Source organism: Callorhinchus milii, unplaced genomic scaffold (genome assembly GCF_018977255.1).
Source record: "Callorhinchus milii isolate IMCB2004 unplaced genomic scaffold, IMCB_Cmil_1.0 Scaffold11, whole genome shotgun sequence".
Lineage (NCBI taxonomy): Eukaryota > Metazoa > Chordata > Chondrichthyes > Chimaeriformes > Callorhinchidae > Callorhinchus > Callorhinchus milii.
Window position 1 is genome coordinate 781,855 of NW_024704752.1, and position 12,970 is coordinate 794,824.

The 12,970-nt window shown below is 42.2% G+C and overlaps 1 protein-coding gene across 1 annotated transcript; it reads left to right on the plus strand.

Annotated features, from left to right (window-relative positions):
* Window positions 1–3,516: 3,516 nt before the first annotated feature.
* Window positions 3,517–8,172, plus strand: LOC121849896 (extracellular calcium-sensing receptor-like). Its single transcript, XM_042339206.1, has 6 exons — window positions 3,517–3,599; window positions 3,869–4,166; window positions 4,775–5,605; window positions 5,823–6,050; window positions 7,039–7,162; window positions 7,262–8,172. Exons 1-6 carry the CDS (start codon window positions 3,517–3,519, stop codon window positions 8,170–8,172), a joined length of 2,475 nt encoding a protein of 824 aa, XP_042195140.1.
* The last annotated feature ends 4,798 nt before the right edge of the window (window positions 8,173–12,970 follow it).

Below are 12,970 nucleotides of genomic sequence, written 5' to 3' on the forward strand. Positions count from 1 at the left end.
CTTACAGATGCAATTTGGCCAGAGCCAAGGCTTGGGGACACCAGAGTGTACGTTGCGGTAACTGCTGGTTTCTAACCACCTAAAACCACATAGCTTGGCATTGGTATCGCTGTCTGCCACCCCCCTGCCCCATTCAAATTTCTGCCCCTTCTACACCCCACACTCCACTACTCCTGAGGCCCATCGTGGTTCTCGGCAATATTTGTCACAAAGCAGCCACCCCAACTACCCCATTGCCCATTCTCCATCCATCACCTTCCTCGCGCATCTGCCTTAACTGCATCCATCCTCACTTCTAATGCCAAGTACGAAGAAGTCCACACCCTCTTTCTACCACGGACATTACCAGTCCTCCCTCCCTACACTCTTTTGGTTCAAGTACTTACACTTCCCTCTTCAAAAATCCCACCCTTGACCCCTCCAACTTCGTAAATTACCGAACTATTTCCAATCTGCCCTTCCTTTCCAAAGCTCTGGAATAATTTGTTGCTAACCAGCTTTGCTCTCACCTCTGCCTCCATTCCCTCTTTGAGCCACTCCGGCCTGCGTTCCACCCTCCTAATAGCACAGAGGACGCACTTGTCAAAGTCAATAACGACAAACTCTGTCTCTGTGATCAGGGATCCCTCTGCCTCCTCGTCCCTCTGGACATCTACGCAGTAATCGATACAGTTGGCCACTCCATTATCATCCACTGCCCCTCCTCCTTCATCCACCTCAGAGGGATTGCTCTAGTCTGGTTCGAGCCCTATAAATGTACTTCTCCTCTTCCAGCTGAGACTCCAGATCTGCCGATGTTCTCTCGACTTGTCTGGCAGGGCCTGGGTGAGCTAAAACTTCCTACAACTAAATGTTGACAAGATGGAAGCCATACTCATTGGCTCCCATCAACATATTCTATCCTGCGACTCTAACCTGATTAACCTTCCTGGTCTTTCCACTAAACTTACCGAAATAGTGCGCAACCAAGGCGTCAGGTTTGACACACAGCCATCCTTTCTTCCCCAACTCCGGTCCCGGACCAGGACCAACTTCCTCCATCTCCACCACATTGCCGTTGCGGATTGAAGTGATCAATTATTTTTTGAAGGAAATATTACCCCCAGAAAAGTGATTTGCCAATCCACTAACAACCAGGTTCCTACTTACTGCGAGGCAAATGGAGGCATGTGGAGTAAGGAAACTTGCCTGACATTTTGCCCTGTCGAGAATCCAACCCAGGTCTCTCGTTTGTGAGGCGAGTACTCTAACCACTGAGCTACAGGACTTCACATAACAAAGGATAGTATTACTTTAGGTTTGCTACTGTCTGATGAGATTCAATATGCTTTGTGCGAAAAAAGCCAAACTTCTGATCCAATTTCTACCAGTTCACATTTCATTGGCACAACTGATATCACATTCTTATTAATTATTTATTTTTCTAATTACTAATGTGTATTTTGTGTGTATTATCTTTAGTCTGTACATTATGTATATATATAGTTAAGGCAAACAAATGAAAAGAATGGAAATTTTTAACACGGTACAGAAAATACATAAGCCACTGGCCAGCGCCTTGGGACCTCCTCCTGACGTGAAAAGGTCTAACAAATGTTAATTGTTTTTGCTGTTGTTAATCAGAAGATTCCTGTGTTAAAAGAAAAATAGCACCAGTAACATTGATCAATTTGCCTGTAGTTATTTGAAAGACATAAACAAGTCCATGTGGTCTCCAGCGTCCTGTTTCCATTTCCAAGGTGAGGAGATTCTTATCCATTGGGATTATCACGATGTACCTATGGTTTGCATTGTTAAATCTGTTTGAATGAGAAAATTGACCCACAAATCATTGCAAAGAGAATGTACTATATATATCTGCACAATTAACAGCCAGGATTCAAATAGAGAGACAATCAGCACCTGTTTCCGAAACGTATTACAATGTACCGTCTATTTTTGTGCTTACTCTTTGCTAGTTCTATGTGGGAATCAAATGAAGAGACCTGCAAACTACAAGGAAAGTTTAATTTACCCCAAATATCGAAAGATGGCGATATCGTTCTAGGGGGGATTTTTAGTCTACACTCTGGTCGATTAATTCAAATTAATTCTTGTTTTACTGCACCCGAAGAAACAAAATGCAGAAGGTGAGCTCTGTAATCTGATGGAACATGGTCTGTTTTTCTACTGTTTGTAGAGCAATCACTCCCAGGTCCCTCACGATGGGATTTCGATAACTAAATTGCGATCACAAAATATTTCAACAAGTTAATTATTTCATGTAACGACATCAGTGGCTGGAGAAGGTAATTGCGCATATATATTATCAAATATTGTAATTTCCACTAAGTGCTCATAAAATACCTCACCCTATTTTCGGTTTCCTTTCTTTGCATCAATGTGCTGTCCTGTCAACCTAGTTTCATTATGATAATCCTTATCTTTGCTACAGTGCATTTCACGTTGGTTACACCCCTCAAAGCTCTTGATATAGGATATACTATAAACTATTGCGATGGTGTTTTGTGGGCAAAGTTTGTTTACAACAATGTCTCACAAACAGCCATGAAGTGAATGATCAATTTTATCGGTGGATTGTTGGCCAAGACACTGAAATAAACTCTTCCCTTTCAGAAGTACTCTTAATCTTGAGCCAGATGATTCAAGCCCTATGTTGTGACTCTGAAGTTATTAAATTCTAAGATCATACAATGATCTTTGTATTTGAAAAAGCAGCGTTCTCAATATGAAATACCAATGCAGTGGTGAGGGATGATAATCCCTCAAGAAAGAAAACAATAATAAACAGGTAATTTCAATCTACAACTGTGGGACACTGCTGTGCACAATCAGCTGCTGCATTTCGCCCATAAAATTACGGTCAATTCACTTTACAGTATATTCTGTGAAGCTTTTTGAGACGTCTAGAAGACGTGAAAATGCAAGTATATCAATTGCAAGTATTATTATTATTATTATTATTAATGCTGGAGAAGCCCTATTGTCGGAGATTGTGTCCTTCTGAAGAAACCTTAAACTGATGTCACACCAGCCTTTTCAGGTGAATGTTGAAGATTTCATAGCACTATTTGAAAAGAGAAGGGAGTTTATTCTATTGATACAGACAATCACTTCACGGCTGTGTGTGGGTCATTGCTGTGTGCTCTGAGCGCTCTGAGACACTACGCTGCGTGGAGGACACTATATAAGTGCTCGTTGTTATTGTTGTGTAAGTTGGCTGCTGGGTTAGTCAACTAATAAAATCACAATTTTCCTTCGTAAAAGTCCAGTGTAGTTTCGAATTACTTTCCAATTTTCAGATATCAATAGTGAGAAGTTCTTAGAGCCATTGGTGTATCTGAGTAACTACAACTCTACAGCAGGGACATCAACATAAGATAGCCAACAATAAATCAAATAGGGAAGTCAGAATAAACCTCTTTACCCACAGAGTGGTGGGAATGTGGAACGTTCCCACCAGGAGTAGTTGAGGTGAATAGGAAAGATGTATTTGAAGGGAAGCTAATTACGTACATGAGGGAGAAAGGAATAGAAGATTCTGCTGATAGGCTTATTGACGAAGGGCAGGAAGAGGTTCATGTGGAACATAAATGCCAGTTTAGATGAGTTGGGCTGAATGGCCTGTTTCTGTGGTGTATATTCTATGTAATTCTATGACATTTCATGCTGCTCATTTTCAACTCGTTCTATGCTAATTTTGCAGAAGAATTTAACATCAAAATACATTTTACCTTTTTGCAGAGTAGCGACACAGAGCACTTATTTTGAGCGTAACAGACTGACATTTCTGTCTCCTCTTTATTTCCCATCATTGTACAAAATAGCGATATTGAGCGATTATCTAATTCATCTGTTTATTGCCCAGTTTTGATTTCAGAGTCTTTCGCCTTGTGAACACAATGATTTTTGCAATTGAGGAAATAAACGAGAACAGTGCGATACTCCCGAATGTTACACTGGGCTATACCATTTATGATGACTGTGGGTCTCCCACCATTACTACTAAGGTAGCTCTGGGTCTCATGAATGGTCAAAAGGAAGAAGAAATAGAGAGCGGCGATGACTGTCAAGAATCTCCCAGTATCCCAGCTCTAGTTGGTGCTGACGGATCCTCAGAATCCATGGCAGTGGCAAGATTAATAGCTCCTTTCAGAATTCCAATGGTAAGTTCACATAATTAGTTACTGGTTATTACTTGGTAAATTACAATTTAGCAAAATAAAACTAAATCCTATACAAACAATAAAATTAGAACAAATATTGCACATAGAAATTATAGTAACAAATGTTAGTGCATTCAATGTTTTAGTTCTGCAAAATAAACCAAACAAATCTGTTCTACGAACGTTCATTAATACACAATGTGTGGGGGGGATTTTACTAAATTTATGATGGATCCCTCCTTTAAGCCAACAATAACAACAACAAAAATACACAGCACTTTGCATTTACATAGCGCATTTCATGTTAGTAGAACTTCCCGACGCGCATTCGAGTTGGGGATTGGAGTCAAAGGGGATGGAGGGCAAGTAGGGGTGGTGTGTGGAGCTGGGAGGATGACCGAAGATATGGTCAAAGAGGAAGATCTTTAGATGGGCCTTGATGGAGCCGAAGAATGGAGCAAAATGGAGGAGCTCCAGAACATGCAGTTAGAAAGGCGGATTCAAGAATGCTCAAGCTTGTATATTTGTTGGCAATGGTTCAAGGTACTTAGATTACGAAAGTTATATTCTGATTCATGATCTGCCTTCACTTATTTTGTCGACTGCAGGTCAGCTACTTTTCCACATGTGCTTGCCTCAGTGATAGGAAAGAATATCCCACGTTTTACAGAACTATACCCAGTGACTACCATCAGTCCAAGGTTTTAGCTCAAATCATTAAGAAGTTTGGATGGACGTGGATTGGGACTATCAGAAGCAACAATGACTATGGTAACTTTGGAATGCAGGCATTTGTAGACATTGCGCAGGAACTTGGCATTTGCATTGCCTTCTCGGAATCATTTCACAGAGCTGAATCTCTTGAAAAGATAAGAAAAATTGTAAATATAATGAAATCATCAACAACTAAAGTGATCGTGGCTTTTGCTGCCCCGGCTGAAATGCAGATATTACTCAAAGAAATTATACGACAAAACGTCACTGGAATTCAGTGGATAGGAACTGAGGCCTGGATAACAGCACAGATTATTTCTCCAGATGAGACCTTAAGATTTCTCACTGGGACAATTGGCCCTTCAATTACTTTGTTTGAAGTAAAAGGATTGCGAGAATTTCTGCTTAAAATTCATCCTTCTGGGTTTCCCGGAAATAGTTTAGTGAAGGAGTTTTGGGAAACTGCGTTCCAATGTATTTTCTGGTCAGGAAACACAAGCCAAATAACTGCAACATCTACATTGCAACAATGCACCGGCCAAGAAAAACTATCAGCTCTGCACAATGCATATTCTGAGGTATCCATGGATGGAAGTTCCTACAATGTATATAAAGCAGTGTACGCTGTGGCTCATGCACTTCACAATATGATCTTGTGTGAGAAAGGAAAAGGACCATTTATAAACAACACCTGTGCACATGTATCCAATCTTCAACCATGGCAGGTAAGGAAATGTTTAATAAGTCAACAGATCTACTTTCCTGTCAAATTTCCACATTGCTTAATTGTAAATTATTTGCATGTTTCACACAGCATTTAACTTGACCTTCGCCTATCAGAAGATATCACTCAGAAATATGGTTCGAAAAAAGATCTTCAAAAGTTTGATGAGAGATATGACATTATAACCAATAAACCATGTATTTTATATTTTTGCAAAGTTACTTCATTACCTACAGTCAGTGAATTTCACAACGACATCCGGCGACAGGGTTTATTTTGATGAAAATGGAGATCCAATGGCCACGTACGACTTGTTAAACTGGGGAATCAATTCGAGAGGCGCTGCTGAAATTCGTGTTATTGGCTTCTACGATGGCTCTGCTTCTCCTGGTCATGAACTCACTTTGGATGAGGAGGCTATTGAGTGGAGCAGTCATCAAAAAATGGTATTTTTTTATTAGTTTGGATTAATTGTGGTATTAAAATGAAAATAATTTGAAAAATATAAAGAAAAGTTAGTAAGAATGGTGAAAGGCAGCCATTGTGTATATCAGAGGTTGAACCTTATAGTATACCTAATGTGTTTATTAAATTATTGTCCCCAATTTCCAAACCCTACACTAAACAATTAGGGTTTAAGTTTCAAATATAACAGCTGATTAAACCCAAGATTTGTCCAGAGGTTTCCGTTAAGCTTTGAACTTCCTGGGCATGAAAAGCAATGGGATTTTTCTCCAACTCATTACCGAGCTCCAGGACCAATTAATGAGGTGGACATGTGTTATCAGCTGCCTGCACAGCTGTCTCTCCCCACCTGTGAGACGACACTGACTGCGAAGCAGGACCGAGAGGCAGTGGAAGCTTCCTATCAGGCATCTCCTCCCGAGGGCCACTTATATGAGTGACCTTCATTAAGGAATGTAAGAAGATTTCCAGTTTGTGTCCTTTCAGCACCTGGAGGCAGCAAACCTTGTAATCAATAATGAACAGGTAGAGTTGGGAGGACAGCTGCTGGGATTCCGGGCTGGTGAGCACATGGTTACATATCAAGGGCATTGTACCAGCTTCACTAGTTTGTGGAGATATTAGTTGCTCCTGAAGATGGGCATCTCAAAATGGTGGAACTCCCATTGAATATGGAAGGTGTAAAGGCTGGAGGCTTTTGTAGGTTGTTTGTGATGCTCATCATGCATCACCTGAGATGTTTCTGGTACTCGATATCCACTTAGGAATGTGCTCACATCAGATGTTGAATGAAAAACTCCTGGCTTTACAGCATGGAAACAGGTAAATGGAGTATACTTGAGTTTGGAGATTGGAGTCACTTGGAGACACATTACTGGTACCTGCAGAACGAGCTAATTTTCCAAACATTTGTTTTAAATACCTCTATGTTTGGACGAGATTATTCAAAAAGAACATTTCTCTGCTAAGGTTCCACGTGCGGTTTGCAGCGAGAGCTGTATTCCTGGGACAAGAAAAGTTGCCAGAAAAGGCCAACCCGTGTGTTGCTTTGACTGTACAGAATGTGCTGAGGGAGAAATCAGCAACATCACAGGTGAGTGTGAAATTCCTCTTCCTATTTAACGCTTTTCTTTCAAAAACTCCCTTTCGTAATATTCATGCCATACTTACTGAATTATCGCACCTTTCCCAGATTCCACAGACTGCATTAAATGCCCTGAACAATATTGGCCCAATCAGCAGAGAGATCGTTGCCTACCAAAGGAAATAGAGTTCCTCTCCTTTACCGAAATGCTGGGAGGTGTATTGCTGACATTGGCTCTGGTGGGAGTGAGCACCACAATAAGTATTACCATTGTCTTCTTCACACACAGAGACACTCCTATTGTTAAAGCCAACAATTCTGAGCTCAGCTATCTGCTTCTCTTTGCATTAACGCTGTGTTTTCTGTGCTCAGTGACTTTCATTGGCGAGCCCTCAGTCTGGGCTTGCATGTTGTGCCACACAGCATTCGCTATCGCTTTCGTTCTCTGTATTTCCTGTATTTTGATTAAAACAATCCTTGTGATTCTGGCGTTTAAGGCAACTCTTCCAAACAACAACATGGCCAAATTGTTCGGGCCTGCTCAGCAGCGTTGGAGTGTATTCCTCCTTACCTCTGTTCAGTGCCTGATATGTACTCTCTGGTTAACTATATCACACCCATTTCCCATGAGAAACACAGAATATTACAGAGAGATTATCATTCTGGAATGTGACCTGGGCTCTGTGAGCGCCTTTTATTCTATGGCGGGATATATTGCTTTCCTGGCCGGAGTGAGCTTTGTGCTGGCGTTTCTAGCTCGGAAATTACCTGATAACTTTAATGAGGCTCAATGTATAACCTTTAGCATGCTCATCTTTTGTGCTGTTTGGATCACTTTTATACCAGTTTACATCAGCTCTCCTGGGAAATACACTGTTGCTGTCGAAGTCTTTGCTATTTTAGCCTCGAGTTTTGGGTTATTGTTTTGTATTTTTGTTCCTAAATGTTACATTATTTTGATAAAACCAGAAATGAATACCAAAAAACACTTGATGGGCAAAGTGCCTGTAAATAAATAAGCATTGCCCATTACAGGTTTAATTTGGGAAGAACAATAAAGTTAATACTTAAAACGTTAATGCCTTCATTAAATGCAAAAAAACACACATAAACTGTGTCATATATAATGTGTCATATTTGTAATGCGATTCATAAGATGTCTCATATGTGTAATGGAATTGGTGCTTCGGAGCATTTTCACATAATCTGGTAATGACTGCCTAAATATCTTACATTTAATGTTGCATTTGAGCTAAAGATAATGTAATACTTTGCATTCCAATCTCGGGTTATTGCTGTCGAGGACAGACGATTTGGTGTCAATTTGGTGTCAGTGACCCATCACTGTTCTCAAATTACCGCCCCATCTCCAACCTCCATTTCCTTCCCAAGGTCCTGGAAAGAGTCTTTGCTTCCCAGCTTCGCTCCTTCCTCTCCTGCCACTCCCTTCACAAAACCCTCCAATCGGGTTTCCGTGCCACCTGCAGCACAGAAACAGCTTTGGTCAAATTGACACATGACATTTTGTGCGTCTGCAACCAGGGCTCACTCTGCCTTCTAGTCCTTCTTGACCTCTCTGCTGCCTTCGAGAACCATTGACCACTCTACCCTCCTCCACCGGCTCTCCTGTCACCTCAACCTTCATGGTTCTGTCCTTCAATGGTTCAGATCCTACTTCTCACACCGTCTCCACTTCATCTCCACAACCGGTTTCTCTTCCGGCCCCCGTACCGTCTTGTATGGCGTTCCTTGGGGAGCTGAACTTGGTCGCCACCTTTTCAATATCTATGTGCTCCCTCGTTGTGACATCATCTACGGACATGGGGTCAACTTCCACATATATACAGATGACACCCAACTCTATTTCTCTGCCTCCACCCTGGACTCTAGGATCCCTGCTGTCCTGAAGGAATGTCTGTAAGACATTGTGTCCTGAATGAGAGCTAACTTTCTACATTTGAACGGCAATAAAACCGAGACTCTGCTGATTGTCAGTGCCTCCACACCTCAGGCGCTGACAGCATCACCATCCAAGGATGCACACTCCATCTCACTGGGCCAGTCTGGAACCTTGGCATCTTGTTTGACCATCAACTATCTTTTCTACCCCACATCCATGCATGTTGTCATGTCTCGCTCTGGCTTCCCCCAGCTCCACAACATCGCCTGGTTCCATCACTGTCTCACACCACAGGCCACCTCATACACACTTTCATAACATCCAGGCTTGACTATACAAACTCCTTGCTTATCGGCCTCCCCAACTCTTCCCTCCATATGCTGCAGATCATTCAGAACTCTGAAGCCCATTTTTTCTCCAGCACCAGGATCCGTGACCTTATCATCCCCATCCTCGCTCGACTTCACTTTCTTCCCATCACACAGGATACAGTTCAAGATCCTGTTCCTCACTTTCAAAGCCCTACACAAACTTGATTCCCCCTACCTCTGCGACCTCCTAACCCCTTACTAAAGTGCCCACTTCCTCCAATCAGTGGACTCCAGCCTGCTTCATTTCCCCACCTCGCCTGCCCCACCATTGGTGGGTAGGCCTTCAGCCACTCTGCCCCACCCTCAGGATCACCACATCGCAGTCCCTCCACCTCGCTCCCTCCCTTGTCTCCTTCAAGACCAATCTCAAGACTCTCCTCTTCGACCGTGGGTTACACCTGAACAGGATTGGGACCAATGTCCTCGCAGCGAGGTTAACTAGTGCTGTGGGCAAATGTTTCAACTAATTTGGAAGGGGGAAGGGAATCAGGATGCAGCATCAGAGAGTAGAAAAAAGTTACATAGAGGGCTGGGAGAGACGAATAGCAATGTAATAAGGAGTAATCCAAAAAAAGGAGGGATTAGACGGGGGAGAAATGCAGAGCAAAAATAAGTCGGTATTGGAGTGCATGAAGTGTGACAAATAAGGTTGATGAGCTGCGGCTCAAGTTGCCACATGGGGTTATGATGTATTGGCAATAACGGAGATCTGGCTCAAACAGCAATGAGAGCTGAATATTCCTGACTACAATGTATTCAGGAGGGATAGGAAAGGAAAAATAGTGGGGGGCTGGCAATATAGATTAAAGACACAGTTTCGGCCCTGGAAAGGCCCGGTGTGCTAGAGGGTCCCAAAACAGAACCTATTAAGTTACAGTTAAGGGGCAGAAAAGGCACTGTTACTTTGTTAGGTGGATACTACAGATCAACAAATAGTGGGAAGGAGATAGATGAGCAAATCTGGAAGCAGATTTCAGAAAGATGCAAACCAATAAGAGTAGTGATAATGGGGGACTTCAAGTATCCTAACATAGACTGGCAAAATAAGAGTATAAATGGCAATGAGGGAGAAGGATTCCTGAATTGTGCAGAATAACTTTCTGGATCAGTACATTTCCAGCCCAATGCGGAAAGAAGCAGAGCTGGATTTAGTTCTGAAGAATGAAGTGGAGCACATGGAGCAGGTTTTAGTAGGAAAGCATCTGGACAACAGTGATCACAAAAACAACAACTTGCATTTATATAGCGCCCTCCACGCTGGGCAGCGTCTCAGAGCGTTTAAATATCATTAGGCTTAGGAAATTTATGGAAAGGGACAAGGAGCAATCAAAGGTGTAGATACTCAATTGGAAGAGGAGTAATTTCAGTGAATTAAAAAGTCCGAGCCAAGGTAGACTGGAAGGAAAGATTGGCAGGTAAAATAGCTAATGAGCAATGGGAAGCTTTCAAGGTGGAGATAGTTTGGGAACAGAGCAAATACATTTCCACAAAAGGGAAAGGTCGTGCAACCAAACCTCCTTGGATGAATAAGGAAATTGGGATTAAAACAAAACAGAAAAAGGAGGCTTATGATAAATGTCATGTCTACAATACAGAAGGTAATCAAATGGAATATAAAAAGTACAGAGCAGAACTGTAAAAGGAAATAAGAGAGGCAAAAAGATTGTATCAGAAAAGATTGCAGAGTAACATAAAAGGGAACCCTAAGGTACTGTATAAGAATATCAAGAATAAAAGGTAAGTCAAAGGTAGGGTGGGACCATTTAGGACCAAAGAGGAAATCTTCTTGTGGCTGCAGAGGGCATGGCCGATGTACTGAATGAGTACTTTCCATCTGTCTTCACAAATAAGAGGATGCAGCCAATGCCACAGTATTGGAGGAGAGGGTAGGAAAATTGGATAGGTAAGTATAAACAGAGGAATGATACTAAAAAGATTGACAGTGCTCAAGATAGATAAGTCACCCGGTCCGGACGGGATGCATCCTAGGTTAATGAGGGAAGTAAGAGTGGAAATAACGGAGGCTCTGGCCACAATCTTTCAATCCTCCTTGGACCCCGGGGTGGTGTCAGAAGACTGGAGGGTTGCAAATGTTACTCCCCTGTACAAAAAAGGGGTAGAAGGATAAATCCGGGAACTGCAAGCCAGTCAGCCTAACGTCAGTAATGGGGAAACTTCTATCTAGAGCTATAATCTGGGACAAAATAGTTTTTCACTTTGAAAAATACAGGTTAATAAAGGATAGCAAACATGGATTTGTTAAAGGCAAAGCATGTCTGACAAACCTGATAACGTTTTTTGGTGAAGTAACAGAGAGAGTGGATGAAGGTAGTGCAGTTGATGTAGTTTATTTGGATTTTCAAAAGGTGTTTGATAAAATGCCACATAAGAGACTTGTAAGCAAAATAGAAGGTATTAAAGGGACAGTGGCAGCGGATACAGAACTGGCTGGGAGACAAAAAGCAGAGAGTGGTGGGGAACGGTTGTTTTTCTGACTGGAGGGAAGTGCAGTGGTGTCTCCCTGGGGTCAATATTGGGACCACTGCTGTTTTTGGTCTATATAAATGATGTGGACTTAGGTATTAGGGAGTACAATTTTGAAGTTTGCATATGATACTAAGCTGGAAAAGTAGTAAACACTGAGGAGGATAGTAGCAGACTGCAAATGGACATAGACAGACTGGTAACATGGGCAGACACGTGGCAGATGAAGTTTAATGTGGAGAAATGCAAAGTGATGCATTTTGTGAGGAAGAATGAGCAGAGGCAATATAAGCTGATAGTACAATCTTAAAGGGGGTGAAGGAACAGAGAGACCTGAGGGTTCATATAAGTAAATCTTTGAAGGTGGCCGGACAGGTAGATAAAGCTGTTAAAAGGGTATATGGCATACTAGGCTTTATAAATAGGGGCTTAGAAAACTTAGGAAGTTATAATGCATCTTTATAAACACTGCACATTTTCCGTGATCTGCCTGTTTTGTTGCAACTTCGTTTCCCCACCACCCTTTTGTTCTTCAGTATGAACACCTCTATTCCCCGGCTTTGCTGCAATCCTTCCACTTTGGTTTGCATCATTAACACCTCTTTAACTCATCATTCCCTGCCCACTACACCATTTTCTCCTTTGTCTTCCTTGCCCTGCCTCTTCCCCTCTCTGTTAGCCCTTAAAAGCCTCTCCCTCCCAACATGCCCCAATTCTGACAAAGGATCGGGTGCCCAAAAGTCTTGACTCACTTTGCTTTCCCCCATAGATGAGGGTTCCCAGCCACTTCTCTTTTTGCTTTATAAAACACTGGTTAGGCCTCAGCAAGAGACTGTGTTCAGTTCTGGGCCCCACACTTTTGGAAGGATGTCAAGGCATTGGAGAGGGTGCAAAGGAGATTGACCAGGATGGTATCAGGAATGAAGGACTTCAGTTATCAGGAGAGGCGAGAGAAGCTGGGATTATTCTCCTTGGACCAGAGAAGGTTAACTTAATTGCACCATTATTGCCCCTGGGATTCTCACAATGTATACACTTTATATTTGGGACGTCCTCCCGACG